Here is a 27,244-nt window from a genome sequence, read left to right as displayed (position 1 = left end):
ACGTAGAGCAACAAGGACCCAGGCAGCTATTTGTCAGGTGCATTCTCCTGCTGCTGCTTCTGCCAGAGCAGGATGTGGCTCTAGAAGCTCCCCAGGATCATTGACACATGCTGGAAGACACTCATGCACACACAGATTCAGTACACATTTGCTACGTGCTGATGATGTCTGGGCCCCGTGCTGGGGCATTAGGGCTTGCAGAAAGATCTTGTGTTGGTGTCTGTTTTCCCAGAACTTGATTTAACAAGACTGGCAGTGAGAATGGAACCAACATAATTCCCTTTTCTGTGTTAACTCCAGGACCAGACATTCTTTTGTTACTATGCTAGACAAAACTGAGACCATGTAAAAGGACCTGGATGCTTGCTCTAGGAATACCTGCCCCTGGAAGAAAAGACTGTGAACCAAACAGACTTCCTTATTAAGACTAACCATGTGCTCATCAAGACTCCAAGACCTTCACTGTGCTCACTAGTCCACAGCTATAATGTCATAAATCAGTTTCCCATCTGTCTTATAAGGCTCATCTTATAATCACTCAGCCTGGACCCTGAAACATGGGGAGAACCCTCCCCTGATGACCCCATTTGACATACAACAGATGTGATGGAGCTGAACTGCTCCCTAACTGCAGGGGTCTAATAAACTCAGCTCTGCTTGACAACATGTTTCCCTGATGGTTGCCTGGGGGCTGACATCATCACCAGACAATGCAATGATCACTGGAGTCCATGTGAGAAGTACTGAGATGCAGGCAGTACCTGAAGAGCCCTGACCCAGGGACAATGTCTGAGGTGGCCTTGTAGGAGTGAGAGCTGGCCAGACCAAGAGAATGGGAGGGAAGGGTGACCCAGGAGGCCTAGGTTCCGCTCTGAACGAAGGTGAGCTGCACCAGACTGAGGACCTCAGACTGCAGGCAAGTAGCTGTGGAAGCTTCTAGCAGAATGGCAAGAGAAAGGCACCTTCCAGGAAGTCTGATGGAGGCCAGTGCAGCCACCCAAGCGGCCTCTGCAGCAGCCAAGCACAGAGGATGGCCTAGAGTGCAGAGGAGCCCTGGTGCCAGGGAAAGGCTTGGGTGGAGGTGGAGTTCTGGTTGTCACCACTGCCAGTGCATGGGAAGCTTGGGCTGTGGCTGAGCACAGCCTCCTGGGGTTCGGAGAGAGCTGGTAGGGACTCAGGGCTCATGGCCCACTTAGGTCCTGCTGGTTGCATCAGAGAGCCCTGGAGCCCTCTTTGTACACAGCAGAAGAGAACATCCACCACAGTTAAGTCCTGAGAACAGAGCCTCCTAATCCTCACCTCTGGCTGCCCCACAGGGTCTAGGTGAGGTGTGGATGGCTACTGAGGATGGAGGGAAGGACACAAGGACTGTGCCTCCAGGGCTGTCAGATCTGATGCACTCACTGTTCCCATCCCTCTGCCAATTTCCAGGACTGGTGAGTTCTCCCTCCTCTCCTCTCCTTCCCCTTTCTCTTGTCCCTTCTTATATGTTAGATCTATCATTTAAGTGTTTTTTTTTTTTCCTGTAGGGATAGGACAGATTACAAGGAGGGAAATCTGTTCCCACCCTGGCCTGCACTGTATTGGCTTAGGTTTCCTGATGGACAGTCTGGGGAGGCCAGGATCTCCCTGAAGCCAGGAGAGGATACTCTGAGGTTCCTCCCTGGAGCAAGAGCTAGGCACGCGTCCCCCAGCTCACTTGCCTCCTGGGCAAAGCTGCTGAGGCCCCACTCAGGGACAGCACTCAAATTCAGGGGATCTCCAAGGCTGCAAAGCCCCTGCACCTGTGCTCAGGGCTGCCTCTGGCCCTGGTGTCCCTTGGGAGGCTTGTGCACATTCAACAAGATGACTTAGGTTGGTAAACGTAGCTTGTGAACCCTTAGACTTGAACAAAATATTTTTTTCTTTTTTAAATTTCCACCTCTAGTACCAGGGATTGAAACCAGGGCCCCATGCATACTAGGCAAGTGCTCTACCACTGAGCTACATCTCCAAAACTTGAAATAAATCTTAATTTGGGTACCAGTGTTTTGGAATGTGCTCTTCAGTCTCTCCTGGCCACACCCACTAGTGGATGTTCCAGCCCTTTCCTGTCCTAACACTTGCAAAGGGTCAATAACATGACTTTTTATGGGACACTAGTTCCAAATAATCTGCTTTAAATGATTAGCCCAGTCTAGCTCTTTGAGAGATTTTTATACCATACTCTTTCACCAAAGAAATAGTTTTTAAACATCCAAAGTAAATTCTTAATATGGATTTTTTTGTTTTAATTTTTTGTGATTTTCAATATAATGTAAATAAAAATAAACTTCAAAAAATTCCAAATATTTATTCAGACAAATGCACTATACTGAATCCTAAGCTCACTGTCACTCGTTTGTTCTGGAATGCAGAGTCATAGCAGCCACTTCAGTTTTTGTTTATCATCCTAGATCCTAGAGATGGAAGAAACCTTAAGTTCAGCGGTACCAAACCATGAAGTGCATCTGAATCACCCATAATGCTTTGTGTAATATTACTGAAATAATATTGGGTAATATTTATTGATATTTACCAGGAACTATGTTATTTTATATAAATTATCTCACTTAATCTTCAGAAAACCTTAGGTGGGAAGATTTTACTATCATCCTTACCTGTAGTGAGAAAAACAAATGACACAGAAGTAAAAGCCTTACCTAGCATCACTATCTAGAACACCAGGGAGCCAAACCTAGCCCCTGCATTGCCCCCTAGGCTTGCCCCCTAGAGGAAGGCAGCAGGGACTTCCCTCCATCTCCACTAGCTGCAGGATGACACAGGTGTCCCCTTAGCTCCTACAGCCAGCATCTGTGGCAACAGAGTGAGAGGATGGGTATTCACCAGAGGGACCTCAGACGGCTTCAACCCATTGATCTTGAATCCCTCAGAGCCTCTCTTTATCCAGACTAAATGTCCTGTGTTGCTTTGGCTGACCCTCAGGCTCAAGGACATTTAGCTATGGTGATTACTGGTTGCAATGCCCCCTACTACGCAGGTCTGTGAGACTCAAACAACAGGTGCTCGCATTGCCCATTGGTGGCACCCCAAGTGTGGACATTCCTTCCACCAGTGACTGAATAGTTACAGATACCTGGACTCCCTATCTCCAGCCTCGCCTCTCTCCTGGCATCAACCAGATGAAGCCAGAGCAGCCTATGGACTCTCCTTAAACATCCCAAATCTGATTCACACCTACAATGGTTCCTTCTATAGGGCCCTCCCTGGGCTCTGCCACTGCCAACCTCTAGGGCTGCTTTCCTCCCATGGGCTCCCTCACACACTGTGGCGGCCTGAGGTGGCAGCCATCCCTTCTCACAGGCAGGGCACGTATGTGATGCCCTCTGGCTCTGAGCTCCCCAGCTTCCCCCACTGTCCAATCATTATTGATTCTTTTGGAGGTCCCTAAGGGTGAGACTGAGCTTTCTGCCACAGAGTCAGGTGGTATCTGTCAACAGGGGGTAGGCACATAGGCAGGATTGCTGGGTAAGTGTGAATAAACAAACTATGGGAGGCTTTTTACAACTTGCTAAGGAAAATAGTGAAGTGTTAGGGTTGTATTGCTTTTGCTGTGGTTTATTGAACGTAGGGCACAAATTTAATATCAGAAGCATTTTGATTTTGCAGTTGTTAAAACAGGAATGTAAAGTATGGATATGAGAAGTGTGAGAAGCACCACCCCGAAGCTCAGCCAAGTTTTACACAAGTGCCCTAAAAACTCCATTCAGACCAGGAGACAGCAAGTCCCACTGCCCCAGAAGATTCCCTGCCCACTTACCTGCATGTCAGAGTTGGTGAAGCTGCAGGCCGACAGGTAGTTGGTATGCATAGCTACAGACTTCTTTTTGGCAGCCATGTTCTCATTTTTGTCAAATGTCAATGGGTACACAGAGCACTTATTATCCAAACCACTAGCAAGAGGGAAACAAGCATCAGGGTGAACGCAGATGAACAGGACATGTGTACTGTCTTATTTGTATACACTTGCACAACCTTTTCCTTAGCAGGAAACTTACACTGTAACCTTCCCCCCAACTTTTACTTTGAAGATTTTCAAACCTGCAGTAAAACTGAAACAAAACAAAAAACCTTATATCAGATTCCTTCACCTACATTCATTAAGTAATATTTTGTCATGTTTGTGGGAGCAAATTCTGAACCCTGTGAATGCAAACTGCAAACATGACATTTTATTTCTAAATACTTCAATTTGCAAATTCACATCTCCTAAAAATTATAATGTTCTCCTATATATCTACTACATCTTTATCATATCTGAAAAAAATTAACAAAAATTCCATAACATTATGTAATAAGTCATCCATATTCAATTTTCCTCAGTTGTCCTCAGGATCCAGAATCCAATGAAGGTTCACATCTTACATTCAGTTGTTATAATTGTTTAAGATCTTTTAATCTAGAACATACTACCTATATGTTTTTCTCATGACAGGAGATCTTAGGTCAACTATTTTATAGAAGGTCACACATTCTGGATTTGTCACATTGGTTACTCAAGCACAGGTTGAGAGTCCCTTAGCCAAAATGCTTAGGACCAGAAGTGTTTCAAAATTTAACTTTTGAAAAATCTGCATATTTCAAAAATTCTGGGGAGGGGACCCAGGTCTAAACATCAAGGTCTCTGTTTTATATATACCTTATACACATAGCCTGAAGGTAACTCTATACAATACTTTTAGTGTACCTATGTATAGACTGTGACCTGAAATAACAATAGTAACAGATCACAACACAAGGAGAAAAAAGTCTACAGGTGTACAGTAACACTGGGAGAGGAGATTCCTCCTTCCAGAAACATACCAGCCAATAGAGGAAGAATTTTCTACTTGTGGTATCATGTTTCAGATTTTGGGGTACAGTGGACTTCATTTCCAGATTAGGGAAATTCAACCTGTATAATATTTTTTGGCAATAATAATGTAAAGGTGATGTTGGGTACTTCTCTCTTGTTGCTTCACTTCAAAAATCTTGTGATACCTGTTGTTCTAAGATTGGTGATGCTTACTTTGACTACTTGGTGAAGGTGGGCCTCCACCTTTCTCTCCAAGGTGAAGGTCGTTAGTTGATCACAAGTAATAATCTGTGGTGTGATATTTTGAGACCATGAAAATATCCTCTTCCCCAAAGCCTTTCATACAATGGCTTAGTGTGATCAGCCTTGCTTGAATCAAATATTACTGTAGGGATGCAAAATGGTGACCTTCTGATTTGATAATGCCTTTTGCATTTATCAGCTGGTTTGTTTCTGGAAGGAAGAATTGCCTCCCCAGTGTCACTGAGTACCTACAGACTTCTTTTCTCCTTGTGTTGTGATCCATTACTACTGTTATTTCATTTAAATAATTATTTCAAGTCGTCCCAAATTTGGAGTCAAGTCAGCTCATTTTTTTTTAAATGAGCCTCAATTGGTCCTTGAACATTTCCTCCCTTCCTCTTCCTTCTCTCCTACTCTTCTTTCCTGTGCTAGGGATTGAACCTATGGGATGTTAAACACATGCTCAACTACTGAGTTACATTCCCAGCTTTTTCCTACTTTCTGGAACAGGAAAATATCCCAGGTTTATTATTTTTCTGCCCCAGACCTAACATCAGCCTTTAACCAAGGATCCCTGTTTCCCTTCAGTAGGGAATAAGCATGGGGTCACTCTTTCTGAGGCTCTGGGGAAGTTCAGGGAACCCTCTACCTTTTTAGAGATGGAGGTGTATGCTTGGGTGGTTTATTATTAGCAATCTGCTCTGGCAAGCTTGTTCACAGATGGTGTGGTTGAGAATGATTTGCAGTAGGCTGTGGTGATGAGCAAGTGCGCCATGGGGCAATGTTCTCACCTGAACCTTCAGTTGGGGACGTGTCTTCCCCAGCCTGGAGTCTCACAATAATTTCTCTGTAGCTTTGTTGGAACACTTAATACTTAAGGTTATTTGCATCGCTAAGAGAAGCAGAGTTTTGCAGAGTGATGTACTTGGTATTGAATCTCTGCTTTAGTACCCAACTAATTTTGTGATCTTGGTTGTTTTATAGAACATGGCATGGGGTGGACTTGTGAGGATGCCATGGTCAGGGAATATTACGTTAGATTTACCACCAGAAACTTTACCACAGTTGCTCATGGTAGTTCTAGGGAAGGTCTGGGGGAGGGGGAGACAGTACTTTTGCCTACACTGAGGATTCAGTATTTCCCAGTTTAGTCTATTGCTCTCCCATCCATCCCCAATTAAAAAAAAAACACACAAATATTCGCACTTTCTTCTGTTTCCCTTCTCTGAGAGATGGGCGAGGCAGCCAGTACAGGTACTGACCAGCCCCATTGGCCAGGGCCAGGGAATCAGATGACTCAGATTAGGGCACCTGTGAGCCCTCTCTGAACTGTTTCTGCACCAGTGTAAGGCACCAGGAAGCTAAGTACCAGGGCCTTTCACAATCCTTCCCTCCTGTCCCCTTGCCCTCATCAAAATCCTTTCACTGGGTTCCACTTAGTGAGGGTCATAATAATAGCCTACAGCTTCACTTTTAAAACTATTATTGAAGACATTGTTCATTCTATTATTATCTGCATCATTCATTCTATTATTATCTGAATCTACCCAATATATTATTTACCCAGTATATTCTTTCTAAAATTTAGACCTGATACCTAATATTTCAATATCAAACACTAAAGAATTATGTGACCCATACAACTTTAGGCATTTGCCAAAATACATACCCAACTAGAAACATTACTCTAGGATTTTTAAACTGTATTTATTATACCTACTAAGTGGTGAAGAACTGACCTAAGAGAATTTTTTCCTGGGAGGTGATGTCTGGGCCCCTGGAATGTCCTGCCCGGTAAATGTCTTTGTTTGCCTGAGGGGCTTTGGCTATTAAGCAATCTCATAGGTGATTTATGATGAGAGCTTTGGGATATGTCAGTTCCAACTCCAAGAGGAACTGCAGACTGAAGGTATGAGCTGGAGACTCATGCAGGCAATATGTCATCAAGCTCCAATAACTTGGGACACAGGAGGCCTAAGTGAACTGCACCAGCTGGGGATCTTCTGTGGATACTACCACACTGTGGCCAAGAGGAGAAAACGGCATCACCTCCTGGGGAGAGGCCTGGGGAGAGGATGATTAGAAGCTCACCATTCCCAGACTCTACCCTACGCCCTGTCCCTTTGGATGGTCTGGTTTCTACCCTGCTGTGATAAAGCTAAGACAGGAAGTACAGTGCCTTCCAGCCTGAGGGTGGTTGTGGGGACCTCTGAATTTGTGGTTGGCACCTGCAGTGAGGACAGCCTTGTGGGGACTGTGCCTCCTAACTGTACAGCCCACAGAACTCCTCTGCACCAACCTTATAATTGTGGCTGCTTCTTTCTCCCTCTCTCTCTAAATGTGGCACGTATTTGGCACATATATATGTCTATTTTTTGTAGCCACGTCATATTCTTTTAGAAAGAAAATGGGATGAATTTTACATAAATGAGCACCCAGCTATAATTAACATGACATACTTTTGTTAATTAAAAAGTCAGAAAATATGAAATACATGTGTATGAGCTCTAGGGACACATGTGGTCTTGGCACTTGGAAGGAAAGAGTGAGAAGATGTCCCCAGGACAGCTGCACAAAGGGAGCGGACACTGGTGAAGATGGTTGGTATGACTCTGGCTGGGTGACAAAAGTTTTTCTAGGGGCCCTGAGTTTTCCTTTTTAAAATGCCTTTTTTTTCTGATTATAAAAAATAACATATGCTTATTTAAAAAAAACCTAAAAGTAGAAAATATTATCAAGAAGAGAAAAATTTCCCATAGTCTCATCATTCAGAATGAACTACTATCACAATGGCTACAGTTCATCCCAGTCTCTACTTTGTCTCTTTTTTCAAACATGGCTGAGACACTAGAGAAGTATTTTGAATGGTCCCAGAATTGTTTAACACAGGACAGGAAATTATGTATGTTTCAATTCTAGCCATGTAAAACTGAGCTTCAGGAGAGAGAGAGAATAAGGCACAATTTTCCTAGTAACCTTGATATTCTTTTCACACACTGTAATTGAGAACTTCTATTTTTATTGCTGTATAATATTTCAATCAATTCATATACCATAATTCACTCATTTTTTGACGAATATATTGTTTCCTTTCTTTTTTATCTATTTTAAAAATGCAAAATAAATGTCATTTTTTTGCATGGCTTTTGTACATTTGGGGTCATTCTTTTCAGATGAATTACTAAATGTAGTCACTGGAGCAAAGCTTACAAATTTTTCAAGGCATTTGAAATATACCACCAACCTGCTTTCCAAAATGTTTGCACCAATTCACAGTCCCACCAACAGCAGTTGAGAGGACAGGGGACAGGTCTGGACTTACACTTTTGTCAATGTGCAGTGAGAATCATCATGAAAGAGAGTTTTGTGGGTTCTTCTTTGATAAAGTTCAGGGAAGGATTTAACCCATCGTTAACAAGTAGTAACAAAATTTATAAATTCTCATTTGTTTGCTTGTTTTTGCCAATAGAACAGTATTTTGTGACTAACTAGAAATCTGAAAAGCTTACCCGCAAGCTATGGCACATCCCGACGGGGCGTAAGCACATGCCATCACCCACGTGCAGGGCATAGTGACCGCGTGCTCCTGAAACACAGCATGTACCGTTCCAAGAGTGAGCGACAGGCACTTCTACACAGGTCTTAACATTTAACTTTTACAAAAGAGTTCCCACTGAGTCACCTCATAGTCTCAAAGGGGAGAGCTGTAGGACAAAGGTGGGCTTGGGACTGATGAAGGGTCGCAGCCTCCCATCATCAACCAAACTATGTCCTATATTCTAAAAGCAAAAAAACTCAACTAGCAAAAAATATTAATAGGTTTACTTCTAAGTATTAATTAATATTTTACTCATTTTTTTGTTTTTGGTACCAGGAATTGAACTCAGGGATTGCTTAACTACTTAACAACATTCCCAGAACTTAGAACTTTGTTTTTTATTTTGAGACAGGGTCTTAGGGCCTTTTTAAGTGGTGGAGACTGGCTTGGAACTTGTGATCCTTCTGACTCAAATCTCTAAATAGATGGGATTACAGGTATATATCTGCATGCCTGGTAATATTTTATTTTTATTCATTATTTTGGTGGTGGTGCTGGGGATTGAACCTATGATGTTGTGCATATGAAGCAAGCATTCTACCAACTGAGCTATATCCCCAGACCAATATTTTACTTCTTAATGTTACATTCCCTTTGTTCTTCTGCTTGACTACTGGGGTTCCTTTTCTTTGAATCTGAATATGTATCTGCATCTCCTTTCAGGTAAGTATTTTACCTTATTGATTCTGATTTCCATTTTCCATGTAGAAGTTTGCTTACTGGTGAGTAAGCATAAGTCTCTGCTCACTATAGGTCCTGAAACCATTTCTGGAGAGGGCGTACATGCATGGGGGTGACAGGAGGAGGAGGGTGACCTTGGGTTGTGTGCATGGATCACAGAGAACCTGTAAATGGAAGCATTAAGAACTAAGCAGACGGGGCTGGGTTTGTGGTTCAGTGGTAAAGCACTTGCCTAGCATGTGTGAGACCCTGGGTTCAAATCTCAGTACCGCATATAAATAAAATAAAGGTCCATTTATAACTAAAATAAATATATATTTTTTAAAAAATAACTAAGCAGAACATCCCTGGCTTCTGCCTGGTGGCCCAGTCACTATGTCCTCCTGCATGCAGATAAGCAAACAATAAAAACCATATCTCTTGGACACTCACATCATGATTGTAATTCCAAGGAGCACAGGATATTGGTCCTGGTTTTGACAGTAACAACATATGCAACCCCATGTGGAATGGACATTTTTCCTGCTTGTCCCACATTGTCCACCAATGAAGCGAGAGATGGGACTAGATGATTCCCAATGGACATTAGAGGCCAGGTGTTCTTTTCTGTTGTGAATCTCCATGTTTCCATGGGGAAACACAGGCTCCAATACTGCCTGCCAAAATCCTGTTGTCACTCACAGTCTTGCAGCCTTTCAGATGCTAAGAATAACCCACACCCTCCAATGAGCGGAGCTGAAGTGGCCGCTCTCAGCACAGGGCCAGGGCCCTTTTGCTTACCAGTAATGGCTATGTTCTCTAAGCAGCCACACAGCATCCCTGAAGCTCCCAGAAATCAGCCCGTGCCCTATGCCTAAGGTGCAAATAGAAATGATTGCACCCCACAGTGCAGAAGATGCTGAGGGATGCCAGGAGAGGCTGTGGCTTGCAAGGAGGTGATGTGTAAGAAAGCCCTATTTAGATTGCTCTTTTTATTATTCTCCCGGAGCCTGACCATTAAGGACTCTGTTCTACAGTGGAAGAGGGTGGACAAGTTGGCCTCCTTCAGTGCATGGTGTCCCTGCACATCCTCTACAAAATGGTTCTGGTCCCTCACTGGACTAGATCACGTAACAGCTGCTTACCATGACATTTACTAACACAATCAATGATGGGGAACATGGATGCTATTCAGCTGCCGCTGTATCAGGAGGTATAGGTCTCCTTTTCTTATATGGCTAAGAGGAAGATCTCCTTTCCAAATAAATATTGGAACCCATATTTAATACACAGTTCTCCTACTGCAAACGCTGTATGATACAGGTATGCAAATGCCTAGCATAGAGCTCAGCCTATATGTTATGTTAAGTCTAAATCTAGATCTAATTTTAGCCATGTGTGCCCAGACCAGACTCCACAGTATCACATGATGGTTCAGTTCAGTCCCACAGCAGCCTCAGCTTTCCACCTGTTCATTTCCACTGATGTGGAGTCTGGCCCAAGGTACAAGGGGAAGAAATGACGGAGGATTTTGGTACTTCCCATCATTACTTGGAAGAAAAATAGTAAAATGCAGTGGGACATGTGAATGTGGCAGTTTTCTGTGCTATGCCCATTCCCACTTTAGCATTAGTTCCCTCTATAGTAACTACATGTTCTTCTCAGGGTGAGGGAGTTCTCGAGAGAGGAACAAATGCTGCTCTGGGCTGGCTGAGCTGCTCAAATGTGGCTGGGCTTTCCCTGGGCTTTCCCGTCTAGAGGCTGAGTGGTCACTCGCAGTGGGGCCCTGGTGGAGGATCAGGATAGAGCACCTTCAAACCAGGCAGGATACTGAGATTCCCTGATGTGCCTGGGAAGGAGGCCTCACCTTGTTGGTGGTGAAGGAGTCCCACACGATCACCTTCCCATCCTGGAGGGAGAAGAGAAAACAGTTCAGGGGCTGGCAACAAGTTCTCTCAGGTAATTGCTGAGAAGTCCTTGTCAAGCTGCGTCTAGCAGGACAGTGAAGTGGAAAGCTGGTGCAAGTACCTGGTAATCGAGACCCGCCAACCTACTCATGAAAAAAATGGAGGTGGGGAGGGGCTGAACTTCCCAGGCTGGCGAAAGGCCCAGTTTTAAACCCTACATTCTCTGAATCAACATGAGTACACAAAGCAAGGCTCAGATGCTTCTTCTATACCGCTGATCAACCTGCACAAGCTGTTGGTACACTGCTGTCATCCCCCCTATTCTAAATGTCCAAAAGTTAGACAGGGGAGTAAAAATTTTAAATTACCTTCAGGTGCCTGACAGGTAAACAATAAATCTCTACATTATCTCCAATACCTCAACCCCTCTCCCATTTCCTTGAAGTCCATGTTCCCTGCAGTCCACTTCTCCAGGTGCCCAAGGACAGCAGAGCTCCCCACTCTGAGATTTCACACCCAGAACAATATGCTCCTATAACAACGGGGAGCCCTTTGGGCAGTTGTTCAGTGAACAAAGAGCACCCCCTGTCAGGGGAGCTGTGGGCTATTGATTTCACAAACAATATGGTTACTTTCCTTGTGACTGCTGGTACCCATGCTGGGGGTGTAGGGCATGACCACCTTGCCGTCTATTTGTAGTATAAACCCACTGGAGGTAAATCTATGAGTCCTGCCCCCCACAAGCAAACACCTGCCCAGATCATGGCGGATAGTGGAAGAGGGTGGACAAATTGGCCTCCTTCAGTGCATGGTGTCCCTGCATATCCTCAGGGATGGTAAATCTGCGCTCTCTGTGGCAGGCTCAATTTTTGAATCACTCAAGCATTTGGAGCCAAATCTGCTGAATGAGCTTGAGGGAAATCAGAAGAAAACGCCACCTACAGGCAGAAGCAAGGTCTGATTTCTAAAGGGATGCAGCTTCTTGCTTCACATGATCTGATGGAAAATTTCTGGATTAAGGTGTGTGGCTGAGGAACCTTGAAGCTAAGTCAAAGTTGGTCATTTGGGGCCTTTCAGGATCCCTAAGTGCAGTGGTTCTTCTGGTCTGAATTCTGACTAAATGGCCAAACACAAAGTGTGGGTAGCTCAGCTAAGCCTTCTTTCTGTGCCTCAGTCCTCCGTGCCTAGAGCCTCCACAGACGGTTGTGGGGGAGAGTACTGATGTCACCTCACTTCCCATGTCCATGGCTTCCTCCCCCTCCCAGCCCACTGGTCTCCCTGTGTACTCTGGAATTTCATTAAACTAAATGTGGTCCCCTCCATGAGCCCAGATTTATATACCAGGGGCCTACATGCCTGGAGAGATTGTGCCTTCCACCACAAACCCTAATCCTACCCCATCAGGGTGACTAATTTCCTGCCTTTTAAGGGAGAAGGTTGCTAATGAGTCAGTCTGTTGCAGAGCTTTCCTGTATTTTCCAGTTTCCTCCCCACACCCACACGCACCTCCTCCTACCTCTCTGCAGCAGAGAAGGATGTGTGGGCCTGTGCTATTGTGACCCTGGCCTTCCCACCTACAATAGGTGGTGCATGAGTGATAGAAAAGCTGGTATTCCATATGCTTGTAAGGATTTAAAAATCCAAAGAGCTAGCTAGGTAGCACCATGTACATCTGGATAATCACTTTGTGAAAATAAACATTTGAGAAAAAAGAAAGGTTAGAAAGAAATGCTGCAAAATAATAACAACAGTTGGGACAAGGCAGTGGGAAGAAAACCTTTTTGTTCTATTTTTCAGGGTTTCTTTAATATGCCTAAATGATAAATTTATTATGGACAAAAATACAAAGCAGGTAAATATGACATGTTAGGTTTGTAGATAATATATGGTAATAACTGTCCTATCCAATTTTAGGCTGACATAAATGTTATAGCTTGTGCATAATCTAGGATATGTAATTTTTATACTTACAAGTTATTAAGAAAAAATAAATCTTCTTTTAAAAAAGCTGAGCAAAATCCAGGGGTGACAGAAAACCTACACTGACCATAAAAATCTGATTTATGGAATATCTTATCGAACTTCAGTTTACAGTTTAATGTGTAATACATACAACATAAAAACGGATTTAAAAAAAACAGATTTAAGGTTACTAAACTGTGGGAGCCAGCCTCCAAGCTCCTCTCCATCATCCCAGGTAATCATGTTCACACTCCCTAACAGAATCCCCTTGTCATATCAGGCCTGTTCTGTGTGAACCACAGAATACATTATAGGGATGGAATGTCATCCTAAGGCTAGGTCATAAAAGAGAGCATGGCTCTGCCCCTGTTTCCCTCTCCTGGGTCACTTGTTCTGGAACAGACTATCTATGTTTTGAGTAGAACTACAGATAGGTTCACATGGGAAGGAATGGAGGCCTCTGGCCAATAGCCAGCCATGTGAGCAATGCATCTTGGAAGTGAGTCTGCACCTCAGTTAAGGGGTCAGCTAACTGCAGCCTCATCAATGTCTTCACAGCAACCTTGTGAGAGGCCCTAACCAGAATCAATACCTGGGTGCTTGATTCTTAGAAACTGTAATAATAAATATCTGCTGTTAAAACAGCTGCTAAATCTTGAGGTAATTAGTTATGCAGAAATAGATTATAAATTGATAAGTTGTAAATAAAATATGTAAACTACAAAAAATAAAAATGATAAAAACAATAATTTCCAAACACATATCTTTAATTTATTAAGATATAAGAATTGATAAACTCTTTTTTTTTTTTTTAAAGAGAGAGTGAAAGAGGAGAGAGAGAGAGAGAGAGAGAGAGAGAGAGAGAGAGAGAGAGAGAGAATTTTTAATATTTATTTTTTAGTTCTCGGCGGACACAACATCTTTGTTGGTATGTGGTGCTGAGGATCGAACCCGGGCCGCACGCATGCCAGACGAGCGCGCTACCGCCTGAGCCACATTCCCAGCCCATTGATAAACTCTTAAAATTAAAGAAAGTATTGGTGGAATCTCAATCTCTTATGTCCTTGATTCAGGGGTGAAAAAGACTTTAAAAATTGCATTTGATCACAAATAGGACCTTGTAACATGTTCAGATAGAAATAATATTAAATGGCTCATGAAAGAAGTCAAATACAATCTACAATGTTCCAACTATTACCAATTTCAAATCTACCCAAACTAGTGAAGTTCTATAGTGTGCAAGAGAATTCTTTCTGCTAAATCATGTCCTTTGGAGAATAAACCCCCCCATAAAGATCAGAAGATGGCTTTTGAAAAGGACAGCTCTGCTTTCTCTTAGCTACAAAAGCAGAAGGTTGCTCAGGTCACTCACCAGGTGCAACGTACCTGTGAGGAGCTCACGATCCTCCTCTTATCTTTGCACCAGTCCATGCAGAGAACTTTGTTCCCATGGCCTTTGAGGGTCCTTCTGGTCTTCATGACAAACTGGCCCAGGGCCTCCACCCGCTCTGCCACCTGGTGTACTGGAATGACAATGCCAAATCAATCTTGAGCCCTGAGCTAACTCAGCGATGACACTGGCTTTGCGAGGGTGAGGATGCTGTGCATCATCTGTGTCACAGCTTGATTGTCCAATTCTACACATTACATTGTGCCTTTGCAATACTCCCTTCTAAGGTCAGTAGTGGGTACAGATAATACAGTCATGCTCTCTTTGTGTTTAAGGTTTTCCAAAGCACTTCAAATAGGTGCATATTGAGGGATTAACAAGACGCCATATTTGTAGAGCATTCTATAGAATCCTCCCACTTAAGGGAGAGGTGGGCAGGCAGGCAGTGGAGACCGCTATCCCTATTTAACAGGCAAGGAGGTGGAGGCTCACAGAGGCTCTTTGAATCATACAAGTTCATAGGACTCACTGGTAGCCAGATGGGGACTTCTGGTCATTTAATTATCACTTTATACTCACAAGGAAAGCTGACCATATAAAAATTGTCCTATTACGGCCATCCTATGCACCTTGCTGCCTGACAGAGGCACCATGTCTAACTGATCTTCGTGTCTAGCACAGGCTTGGCACATGGTAGGTGCTGCAGCAAGAATGAAGGGGAGGACCACCAAGCAAGCTGTCAGCAGAAGGCGTACCTGTGAGTTTACTGCAAATCTTAGAGTCCTCAGAGAGAACAATGTGATAGCCTAAAAGTCTGAACACATCCTCTCCCTATGATACCACCTACATCAGGGACGAAGCTCCCAAGGTCAGCTTCCCACGGCCTTGGACCACATCCTGACACCCAGGGAGAGCTTTCTAGGGCTGAGAGAGAGGCTATGACTGATGAGTCTAAGAGAGAGACAAGTTCACAGGGGCAGAAGAATCACAGGGGCCAGCAAGCCCAGGCCCTTCATCACACAGGTGAGGAAACTGAGATTTGCAGGGAGCATGGGTTCTCCTGCCATGGGCAGCAGTCGAGGGTACCGCTTCCTTTTGGGTCAGTGAGAAGTCAGTCTCCTACCCCCACCTTCTCCTCTTAACCCTCTTGGTAGGCCTTTCTGCAGACAAGTGGGGAGGGAAGGGTAATCTACCGGTGGACAGCCTAGGAGGGGCACAGTTCCTTACAGACAGAGCAAGGAGTGATGAGAGGCAGGGAGGTTGACCTGTTCCCCCTGGGAGTGTGGGAGGTTGATGGGAAAGGGCAGGGAGCAACCTGCCAATGGAAACCAGTGACAGGGCAGAGATGTGGTTTGGGCTGAATGACAATAGCACCCTCTGGCAAAACCATCTTCCCTTGCCTCTCCCTAAACACCACAGTGTGCAAAGAGCTATCTTCAATAATATTTAATGATCACAATCAGAAAATTATTGCTGAAATAATACTACTGTCTAAGCTAAAGCCTTATTGAGATGCTGCCTATTGTCCCAGCAATATGCTTTATCGAAAAGGAAAATCCAAGATTGAGTGTTACATTCATGAATGCTTCTCAGCCCTCAATTATCTCACTCCCTAATTAGTTTTTTCCTGATGCTTATTTAGGATTAGGTTTGGCTAAGGCATAGGTGGTAGGGATGAGGAGTTCCTGGGGACACATGCTGCCATCAGCCACTGCTATGGGCGGTAACCTTCATCATTAGTTTAAGGTAGCACCTGCCAGGTTTCTTTTTCTTTTTTCTATCTTTCACTATCTTTGTAGTGAACAAGTGTCTTGTGGGGATGTACTCCGAGACTGTATAAATACCATGTTATTCCTCAGACTCTGATATCCTTATTGTGAAACTCATTAATTTCTCCTGCCTACCCTAGTTATTGGGCTGCTGATTAGAAAGTGGTGACTTTTCTAAGTCTACTATCCCTTCTGCATTGCTATTAGTTGGTTTTCCAATCTGAGGAGGTGCTTTTCCTCCTCTCACATTTATTTATTCATTTATTTATATTAGCATGAATTCTTACTGTATTCAATAGGTTATAATCCATTACTAGCGCTATTTACTTTGATACTGAAACTGTTCTCCTTGCCCCCTGGGAACCTGTTCTTCAGGCCCGTGACTTCCTGACATGCCCCACTGTCCTTGGTGCACTTCCCACTGAGTTCCTGTTGTTCCTTTCCCTGTCCTGGAATCAGTCACTTCTCCAAGAAGTCTTGGTTCCTCTTACTTGCCCCACTTTTGTGTGATGAAAGAAAAGAGATGTGCAAAAAAGTCTTTGTGAGAACTCAAAACTGGAAAAACACTTGCTACACTCTGAAGTGCTCCATTATGCCATTGCTCCTGCTGAAACACTGAATTACTGCCACCAACAGCATAGCAGTCTTATTGATACACTGTTCACAAAAACACTTGAATGAAGTTTAAAAACAGACTGAATTTTCTGAATTCTTACAAGCCTTTTACATAAGCCTGTATCATCAGTTCAGCATTGCGAGCATATTCTATTTTAATATTTTACTGATATTATACTGATATTACTGCTGCTTCTCTCAAATTCAGCATTAGGACAGCCATAGCTTTTTAACATCCCCCTTAAAAAAAGAGATGACTCATCAACTAAAATAGAGCCCTCCTTACATAACATGAATTTGAACATATCCCAACTATTAATTACTTTTTCTCACTGCATTTTCCCTTCCCACATAGAGATTCACTCCCAACCCACTCCATTCTGTTTCTGTCTGCCAAGTTTTGCAACCACTGAATTCAAGATTTTCTTAAAAGTTAAATATCAGAAAGTAAAAGGAGATCTGGAAAAGAGCTAAATATGTTTTGTGTTCTATTTGGGGGAGCTCAGTCTGGGGTACATGTGGTTTCTTTTTTGCCTTCTGATGAACCATCCTTCCAGGATATAAGTTTTAAAATGAGTTTTTTTAAAGAAATGATGACCACAACCATCTGGTTTCTGCAAGAATGGCAACCTGGTGGAAAATTCCACTAGAAGCTAAACTTCAGGAAGACAGGGGTGCTGTCTTATTGGAGGCCCCCTCGAGGCATAACTGGAGCAGGTAGTTCTGAATTCTGACCATGGGTTTAGGCTGCTGGGGTCAAAGCCAGGCTCTGTCACATGCCAGCTGGGCAACCTTGCGTATCACCTTCCTTGTCCCACCTTGCTTCTCTCCTGGGGTTGCCGGAATGACTACTCAAGCCTGGCCAAGGGAACACGGGGTAATTAGCTGTGATCTTCTCCAGCTCGGGTACCCTGGAATACTTTTTTTTTCCCCTGATAAAATAGGTTTATTTAAAACTTAATTCTCACCTTGAGTATGCAAAATACAAATTCCACAAAAAATGTTCAGTTTACTTTGTAGTTTGCAAATATGCAAAACTGAAGTATGCTTAAATTTATATTACATATCTATTAAGGCAAGGAGAAAAAACCCACATTTGTTCTGCTTAAGGCATACTTGGGAATAGATCATTGTACAAATTGTGGCACATCTGAAAGCACAGTGCATAACAGACCATCTGCATAAAAATGTAAAGAAAGAAACCTGGCGTATTCCCAGTAATACTTAATTGACATATTCATAGTGCTTAGTATTTACTACTCTTCAATCAACTGTAGCAATTCTAAGCAGCAGTTTTTGGTGGAGCAACCAAACTTGTAAGCCCCTTTCCCTGCTTTTTCTGTACCTCTCTTAAACTAGCTCTTAGCTCTCATTGCTACATCAGCTGCCAAGCAGCTCCTCCAGTCATCAGGGCAACTCAGGAGCACTGGGGGAGACACACAGTGGTTTCAGGCCCACTTCCTGATCTGCACAGGAACTCAACATGCAGTCCTTTATTTGGGGTGGGTGCTGGGGATTGAACTCAGGGGCACTTGACCACCAAGCCATATCCCTAGCCCATTTTGTATTTTATTTAGAGACAGTGTCTCACTGTGTCACTTGGTGCTTCACTACTGCTGAGGCTGGCTTTGAACTCGTGATCCTCCTGTCTCAGCCTTCCAAGCTGCTGGGATTACAGGTGTCCACCACCACGCCTGGCACATGTAGCCTTGCTAAAAGTTCCTTCTAAATGTTGGCCTTTTTCTGTCCCTTGAGAACTTGGACTTGATCTTTACTACACACAAATCTTAATGCCGTATACAGACAGCTCAAGCTCTCTCCTGGATGATCCTGGTTCAACATGTGCAAGGCTGCCGGATCGCCAGATGTGTGAGACTCTGTCTAGGCTCTTCCTGGAGTTCAGAGTCAGGGGAAGAGATGGAGCCATAAGATAACTTCAACCTAACATGTGACTTGCTGAACTAGACGTGTGGACACAGGGAGTATCTGCCCCAAAGGGTGGGTGTTGCACTGAGCTTTCTGGGGTGATATTTGAGATCAGAAAAAAGGACAATAAGATGATTCACAGGTAAGAGGGACTAGGTGGGCACTCTAAGCTGAGGAAATGGCAAAAGCTAAGGCCCAAAGGCATTATATTAGTTAGGTTTTTTTGTGGCTGTTACCCAAATATCTGACAAGATCAGAGGAAAAGCTTTTGTAGGACTCCTGATTTTGGAGGGTCAGGTCAGCCGACTCCATTGTTTTGGGCCTGAAGTGAGACAGAAAGTGTGGCAGAAGGGCAGCAGTGGGGGAAAGCTGCTCAGCTCATGGCTGGGTCAGGAAGCAGAGAGGGGAAAGCGAAAGGGCCACAGGGCAGATGAGCCCTTTCAGGGCACACCCTCAGTGACCCACCTTGCCCCACTTGCCTACAGTTACCACCCAGTTAGTCCATTCAAACTAAGATGGACCGATGAGGTTATAGCTCTCATCATCTAACAAATTCACCTCTGAATATCCCTATATTAACACAGGAGCTTTTGGGGGGCACCTTATATCCAAACCATAATGGTCAGTATGAGATAAGCAAACGTTTTTAGGGCAGTACAAGCAACTTAATCACAGTAGAAGACTAAGGGTGAGGAATGGGCACAGGCAAGTAATGGCTTTGTATACCCACAACAGAGCTCCCCCAGGGACAGCAGCCTGTTGGGGAGCTGTCATCAGGGGCGTGACATGGTCAGATCTGCCTTTTCATGACTTTCTCTGGAGCAGTCTGGAAGAGTGTTGATGGAAACCACACTGGAGGAGGAATCCAGTTAGGAGACTCCTTTCCTTGGCAGATCCCACTCACTGCTCTTCTCTATGGTCCCTCCAAGATGTGCCTGAAACAGCCTTGAAGCTACTCCAATAGGGGCTGCTCCCTGGCCCCATGCTCTCCTTCCCATGTCCCTGAAGTGGGTGCTGTCATTCTCCAAATTATGAGGGTGATAGAGTTTATCCAGATACGGCCTGGGAGACAGCTTATAATTGTGGCAAAGACTAACTCTTCGCCAAGACATAGCTTCCTCTCAATTTTCAGAGGATAGTTTTGCGTTCATTTTATAATCTATGCAATGTGATCCTAAAGCAAATGTACAGCATGTATATCCACCACAAGAATTCAAACGATGTAAATTTACAAAGTGAAAATATGCGATAGGGTCCTTCCGATCATTCCACAAGGCCACCAACAAAAGGACCAGGGCAGGAAGAAACTCCAAAATGTCCCTGAAAATGAATGTTCTGAAACTGAATGCTCATTGTAAACAGAGAAGATAAGTTCAAACACAAGTGAGATGTCTTAGATGGGAAGACAGAACTATTAAAAAAGATACTGAATTGTTTTCAAAGGTTTGTACTAATACAGTCTTTTAATAGCTACCATTTAGTAGAACAAGAATCAAGGAGGAAAATTGTCCAAAACTAATTTTTGAAAACTCATTCAGTCTGGTTTTACCCCTAGGTAGAATGGGATGGAATAAACTCACACCCCTCAAATATTAGTTTGGAGGGAAAACATTTACAATCACAGTACCTTTCTTGTTTGTGTCAGATTTTTTTTTAATGGTATGTCTTTATTTTATTTATTTTTATGCAATGCTAAGGATCAAACCCAGTGCCTCCCATGTGCTAGGCAAGCACTCTGCCACTGAGCTATAGACCCAGCCCTCCATCAGAGATTTTTGAATTGCTTTAAAACCATACATTATCCACAAAGAAATTCTACCCCCAGTTCCCCGATTAAAAGACAGAAAAGTTAGACTGTAGTGCAATCTTAAAGACAGTCCAATATAATATTATATGACAACATTAAAAGGAAACATAAATGATATAGGGAGCTATTCAATCTATTAGGTTAATGTAAAAACTAGGCTTGAATTCTACATCCAGTACAGTCCCAAGTGTGCTATAAATATATACACAAACATAAAAATAAGCTATGAACTATATCAAAAAATTGAAAGGCACTATTCTACATGGTGGAGTTATGAAAGATTTGTTTTCTTATGTATTTCTAAATTTTCCACAGTATTAGTTTATTATAACAGTCCACTAGAAACACTTGCATTAGCTGGCACATGTGTAATTATGAATGTAGAGCAAAAGGCAGGGGAGAGGAAGTGCAAGGCAGAGGGCTCTTGTTCCCAGCCTGAGGCCGAGCAGCAGGAGGAGGGGGATGGAATTCTAGAAGCCTCTGTAAGTAGAGCATGGTTACTTAGGACACAGAAAAGTAAATGAACATATTTGCTTCAGACTAATCTAGAAGTATGGTTTTTCCTAGATTTCCCCCCTAAACCATGATATCAGAATATCCAAGGCTGCAGCCATAAAGCATTGGAGAATAAAACTTTTCAGGTCAGGTGCAGTGGTGCATGCCTGTACTCCCAGCAGTATGGGAGGCTTAGATTGGAGGATGGCAAGTTCAAGAGATGTGGCTCAGTGGTTATGGACCTCTGGGTACAACCCTGGTACTCCACCTCCCAAAAAAAGAAAAAAAATTTTTCACAAAATTATATCTAGAAGAGACATAAAAGTCTGTAGCCTCTGATGATGAATTCTGAGATTCACCCAAATTTAATCTGGATTTGTACTCAGAGAAATTAAATTAGTTTCAGTTCCTTTGTTACTTAACAAAGGAAGCTGCTGCAAGAAGCCGGGAACCTGGATGAAGCTCCCACAGTCCAGGAGGCTGTCATGTATATTGGATGAAATGAACACTGTGTCCTTCCTGCTCTGTCTGCTGTCTGTCTGTCTTCCAGATCATTCCTCAGCCTAATTTCAAATTAAAGAGTCTTTAAAGTTGAACTGTCTCCCACCTCTTTCTTCCTTGATCATATTTCCCATTTCAGGATTTTTTCCTATTTATTAAAAAAGGAATAATGTGCTGATGGGTATAAAATGAAAAGTGTCTCCATTAGTGCATATTAATGCGGCTTTTTTAAGCTAAGGAAATCAGGTTACATATACTGTTTGGCACTTTTTTTTTTTACTTACTAAAAAATGAACTTCTTTTCATACATCCATACATGGATTTACTTTTCATTCTTTTAAATGCAAATCTCAGCTTTCTAAAAGTCAAGTACAGTGAAGGGAAGAACTATACCCAGAGCCTGTACCTTGGCTTTCCTTCCTGTTCTGCTCTGAAATCACTGCAGCTCTCTGCTCTCTCATCTGGAAGGATGGGTTTGCTAGGAGAAGAAAATTCTGTGCTGGAAACGGAGGATGAAGCAGGAGACCCTTCTGGATTCCAATCCCTAGAACCTGAGATTATGCTACCTAAATGGCAAAAGGGACTTTGCAGATGTGATTAAATTAAGGATCTTGAGATGGGAAGATTATCTGGGATTATCCAGGTGAGCCCAATTAACCACAAGGATCCTTTTAAGAGGGAGACAGCAGGGTCCAAGTTAGAGAAGGGGATGTGATATCCGAAGTCGTTATCAGAATAATGTGGTCAATGAGTCAAAGAATGCAGGTGGCCTCTAGAAGTGGGGAATGGCAAGGAATGGAGACCCCTCTAAAGGCTCCAGAATGACCTACTGACTGATTTTAGATCTCTGACATCCAGAACTATTAAGAGAATAAACTAATGTTCCTTTAAGACACTAAATTTGTGGAAATCTGTACAGCAGCAAGAGGAGACTAATATAAGCTATAGCCATGATTGTAAATGCCTTAGAATCAATCAAGGAATCACTCACCCATAGCAGAAGGTAAGTAGCAGGTGACAAGGGAAACATCTAGGGAGAAGCAGGAAGCTCTGGGGGAGTGTGGGGAGAAGTAGAGTCCCCTGGAGAACAGGGCCTGGGCTCTGAGTTTCAGGTAGGCTGAATTCTCATCAGATGATTCACATTAGCTATTTCTGTGTTTCATGATGGTCAAGGGCCTGACTTGAGGATGAAGGTCCAAAAGAACGGACTAAAGGGATTGAGGGTTAAAGGGATGGGAGTTGAAGAACCGAGGGTTTGGAGTCAGGAAACCTGAATTTTCCCCTCCAAATTCATGAGCTCCAATTTTGTTGCACTAACTTTTCAGGCAAGGATCTGAGATAACAGCAGGGTGACTAACCATTCTGGTTTGCACAGGACTGAAGGGCATTTTAAAACCCAGTCCTAGACAAACTGGGACGAGTTGGTCATCTTAGAGCTTATGGTGTAAAGGAGTCTCAGAATAGGGAAGGGGTTACAGTAAAAGTGCAAAATGCAAAAATGTACAGGCATCCAACACATACTGCTCTGGGGAATAAACCATGACCCTCTGGTGTACAGCCATATACCCTAACAATACTACAAATCTTATGTGTCTGGTTTCATGTTCTCAATTTGCGGCAAACTCCTTAGACTTCACAATGGGACATATCTGTTTGGACCATCATAAAGCAGGCAGGTAACCTCAACGGGGTCTGTGTGTGTCAGAAACAGATCTATCAACTAAGAAGCTGCCTGCCACATACTGGTTGCTCTGGGAGATACAGGAAAGTACCCGATGCCTGTCTCTGCTTTGGAGAGTAAGCCAGATTCAGCTTCTGCTCCTCCCCAGCTCGATAGACTCTTCTCCCCCAACCCTAGGCTCTTGGCCATTTGTTTAATGGAGAGAGAGCCTAGTGAAGGCAGCCTAATTCACAAATTGAATCCTGGCCATCCTCTTACTAGTAGCATGATCCCGAGCAAGTGCTTTGGCTTTGCCAAGCCTGTATATTCACCCTCCCAGATGGGGGATACTAGGTTTCCCTTCATACAGGGAAAAATGAGAGCACAGCTGTTTGATTTTAGCAGGGGCACCAGCATCATGTTTCCAAACTGCAGATTACCCCACCTTTCTTCCCCTTTCCCACCCTGAGTGCTGAGGGATGAATGTGCTTCTTGTAGAAGGAAGCAGGATTCTGGGGTAGAGTGTGGTGAGAACAGCTAAAGGGCAGGCTTTGGAATCACCTGGGGCTTTAACTTCCAGTAGGAACTGGGGAGTGGTGAATAATGGGGCTTTCCACAGTATCTGATAGGTTGCTGCAGAGAATCCTGTACCCTAGGCATTGACATCTCATGCTTCATGGCTCTCCCTCAAGCTGTCTTATTCTCCCACAAAACACAGCAGGTAGAGTTATCCCATTCAAATTAGATCAGGCCTCTCTCCAAACCCCGCAATGGCTTCTCAACTCACTCAAGGCAATAAAGCACTAGTCCCCACCCAACCCCACAAACCTCCCTGCCAGAAACCCCACTCTTCCTACTCTGCCCTTTGGGCACCCCTCTAGATGCTCTGGTCTCCTGGTTCTTCCTCAGACACATCAAATACTCTCTCCCTCTTGGGCTTTGCAATAGTGTTCCTTTTGCTTGAAATGCTCTCCCCTATCAGCCATAGTACTCATGCTTCTCTTACTTCAGGAGGGATTTTGGAGGCCCTTCTCCAGGAGGCCTGCCGACGCCACCTTCTCTGAAGCTTTCTTCTGCTCCCTCATACCTCATTCCCCACTTCCCCACTTTCCTCCTTTTCTCTCTAACCCATATCATCTAGCCTATCACTGGTTTTACCTGACTCCCACTTGAGAATGGAGGTTCCACGAAGGAATTCATTCGCTGCAGTATCCCCAAGGGCTGACAACAGGGCCTGACTTCATGGGCTGTCAAAATGTGTTGAGTTGGTAGAGTGCTTGCCTTGCATGCACAAGGCCCTGGGTTCAATCCCTAGCACCACACACACACACACAGTGTTGAGTGAATGGGAGACTTTGGCATGTGTAAATGTCAACAGAAGAGGTCAGGGGAGATGGAACCATCGACAGGCTGTGTTAACTGAAGACCAGAGATGATGAGAACCTAAGCCTGGGGGACGCAGTGAACTGGTCCAAGCCAGGAGGGGACAGATGTGAAGGAAAGTTTGTAAGTGTGAACTGAGAGGTGGTGGTGGTGTGGAGGGGTCAACTTACTGGCTTCTATTTTCTGTGGAGGAGGAAGTGAGAATACAGAGATGGAGGAGAGAGGAGTCAGAGTCCTGCACAGAGGTGCAGAAAGCCTAAAACTGTCATGGTGGGGAGTTGACCAGGGAAACTGCTGAGCAGCTCTGAGAGCCCAGGCGACTTAGTGACTAGAATAATAATGGTATCCATGTGCTTCCTGGTGCTTTTCTCCAGCAGCATCAGTGTTCAGGAGCAGGAAATGAAGGATTCATCCAGAGCTGAGGTTTTACCAGGCAGCTCTGATGAAGAAACAGGAGGATCAGAGTCAAGGTTACTTGGCAAGATTGTTGCTGAAATGCTGGACCAACGCATCCATCCTGGATTTATAGGGAAGAGAAGAAAGGACAAGACTGGGAGACTGGAAGAGAGAAGAGGCGGGGTCCTAAAAGATCTCTCCTGGGAGAAACTGTTAAGAGCAGGTTGCAGCAATTAAGAGTTCTGGGAGGAGGAACAGTTCTGAGTACTGACAAGATCCCAGGTGCATATGGAATAGGAGGTTGTGGTGGAGTGAGGGTCTTATGTCATAAGGGCTACCCTTGTGAGGCTTAGGATCAAAAGCAAGACACAAGACACAGTCTTAAGAAATGCCTAAGTTAGGCTGGGGCTGTGGCTCAGCGGTAGAGCACTCGCCTTGTATGTGGGTTCGATCCTCAGCACCACATAAAAATAAATAAGTGAAATAAAGGTATTGTGTCCAACTACAACTAAAAAATAACAAATATTTAAAAAAAGAAAAAAAATGCCTAAGTTCTTAAGAAACAAGGGAGCCTGGCTGGAGATCAGAAGATGACATGTGAGAGAGGAGAAGAGATCAGTGGGTGACAAAAACCTTAAAGGAAAAAGGTTTTTATAAGGTAATGCAAGAAAAGTGGTTTAGAAGCTGCAGGGAATAAGGGAGAACACATATTGGAATAGACCCTTCCACTGTGGATAGAGAACCCAAAATTTGGGCCCATCCCTGGATGGTACCCTGCTCTTGGCAGGCCAGCAGCAGCGTCCACTTTTGGAATGAAAATCCACCCTCTGGAGTTCCCTGTTGAAAAGATACATCTCATAGTTCTGGCCAAGGAACAGGTGAATAATGGAGGGAAAGAGAAAGTGGAAACTGGTGCCCACATTTCCTTTCTTCTTGTCTTGGATACAGAAATGATGTGTGGAGCTGAGGCAATCATATTATAATCATGGGGCAAAAGCCAGTGCTGTAAGTGTGGAGAAGAAAGACAGAGAGGCCTGGGTCCCTGATGGAATACTGAGAAGCTGAACCTCTTGTAATATAAGAAAAATGATTCCCAATTTACTTAACTACATTATTGTGGGTCAATGTTTAATTATAGTTAGACACATTTCTAAACTATATAGGGACTTAGTGAATCTTTTACTTACAGAGACCCTGAGGAAAGCGTTACTCAGCAAGGGGAGCTGCTGTCTTCTAAGCCAAACGGTAGGAGATAAGACCAATGTCCCAAGCCTGGCCCTTAACCCAAGTTCTGCCAAGGAGGAGCTATCTGACCAAGAAAAGGAAAAGCTGATCTGGCCAAGTCATTGAACCTGGCTCTGTAAGTCAAGTGCTCCCTCAAAAAAATCAGAACTGGCTCTGAATCATCGTGGTGGTCAGTAATGTAAGTTTATTTAACCCTGCTATTGCCCTTTTATGCCAGTCTCTGCATCTGTGCGAAAGCTACTTAAACTGCCTTCAACAAACTAATGGTTGGATCTGGTTAGTTTCTGTGGCTTCCCTGCAGGGGGGACAGTAGAAAAGTGAGGTATGAAATGGGTGTCTCCATCCTTGCAAATGCAAAACTAAAAAGGACACAACGGTGATGGAGAAGCCAGATAAAGATTTAAAAATCAAAGCAGTTTTATCCCTAGGCCGCGCCCACACGGGCTCTCAGCGCTTGTCACCATTGGCATCCTCTCACCCCCGCCCAGGAGGGGCGGTCTGCATCTTCCAGGCAGGTGATGACCAGAACCGGTGCCAGATCCTCTGCCGGCCAGGGACCGGGACTCTGCAAGGTGCCCTGACCATCCAAGGCCCACTCCCCGCGCCAGCGCGCCTGGGCCCGGCCTTCACCTGCGCCGCGCGGGCCTGGCTGCCCGTCCGGTCCCCCCCCACCCCGGCCCCCTCCCGGCCGCAGCCCCCGCCGCGGCCCGCACTCACGCTCCACGTCGTGCAGCTTGGCCCGCTCCTCCTCCAGCTTGCCCTTGAGGCTCTCGGCCTCGCTTTTCAGCGACGCCAGCGTCTCGTTCTCCTGCAGCCCGTCGGTTGCCATCTTTGCGCGCGGACACGGCCGGGA

The 27,244-nt window shown here is 44.2% G+C and overlaps 1 protein-coding gene across 1 annotated transcript in view; it reads right to left on the bottom strand.

Moving 5' to 3' along the window:
• The window catches only part of GNB5 (G protein subunit beta 5), a 41,871-nt gene extending 14,629 nt beyond the window's left edge, over nucleotides 1-27,242 (bottom strand). The window contains exons 1-5 of the mRNA XM_081292997.1: nucleotides 27,109-27,242; nucleotides 14,591-14,727; nucleotides 11,203-11,244; nucleotides 8,587-8,663; nucleotides 3,800-3,932 (exon numbers count right to left, since the gene is read on the bottom strand). Of these exons, the coding sequence (XP_081149123.1) occupies nucleotides 3,800-3,932; nucleotides 8,587-8,663; nucleotides 11,203-11,244; nucleotides 14,591-14,727; nucleotides 27,109-27,220 (501 nt within the window). The 5' untranslated portion in view covers nucleotides 27,221-27,242. The remainder of the gene's footprint in view (nucleotides 1-3,799; nucleotides 3,933-8,586; nucleotides 8,664-11,202; nucleotides 11,245-14,590; nucleotides 14,728-27,108) is intronic.
• Between the last annotated feature and the right edge of the window lie 2 nt (nucleotides 27,243-27,244).

The sequence above is a fragment of the Spermophilus citellus genome (assembly GCF_964194105.1).
Source record: "Spermophilus citellus genome assembly, chromosome: 4".
Lineage (NCBI taxonomy): Eukaryota > Metazoa > Chordata > Mammalia > Rodentia > Sciuridae > Spermophilus > Spermophilus citellus.
The sequence above is the reverse complement of the archived record's forward strand: the minus strand, read 5'-3'. Positions and strand labels throughout refer to the sequence as shown.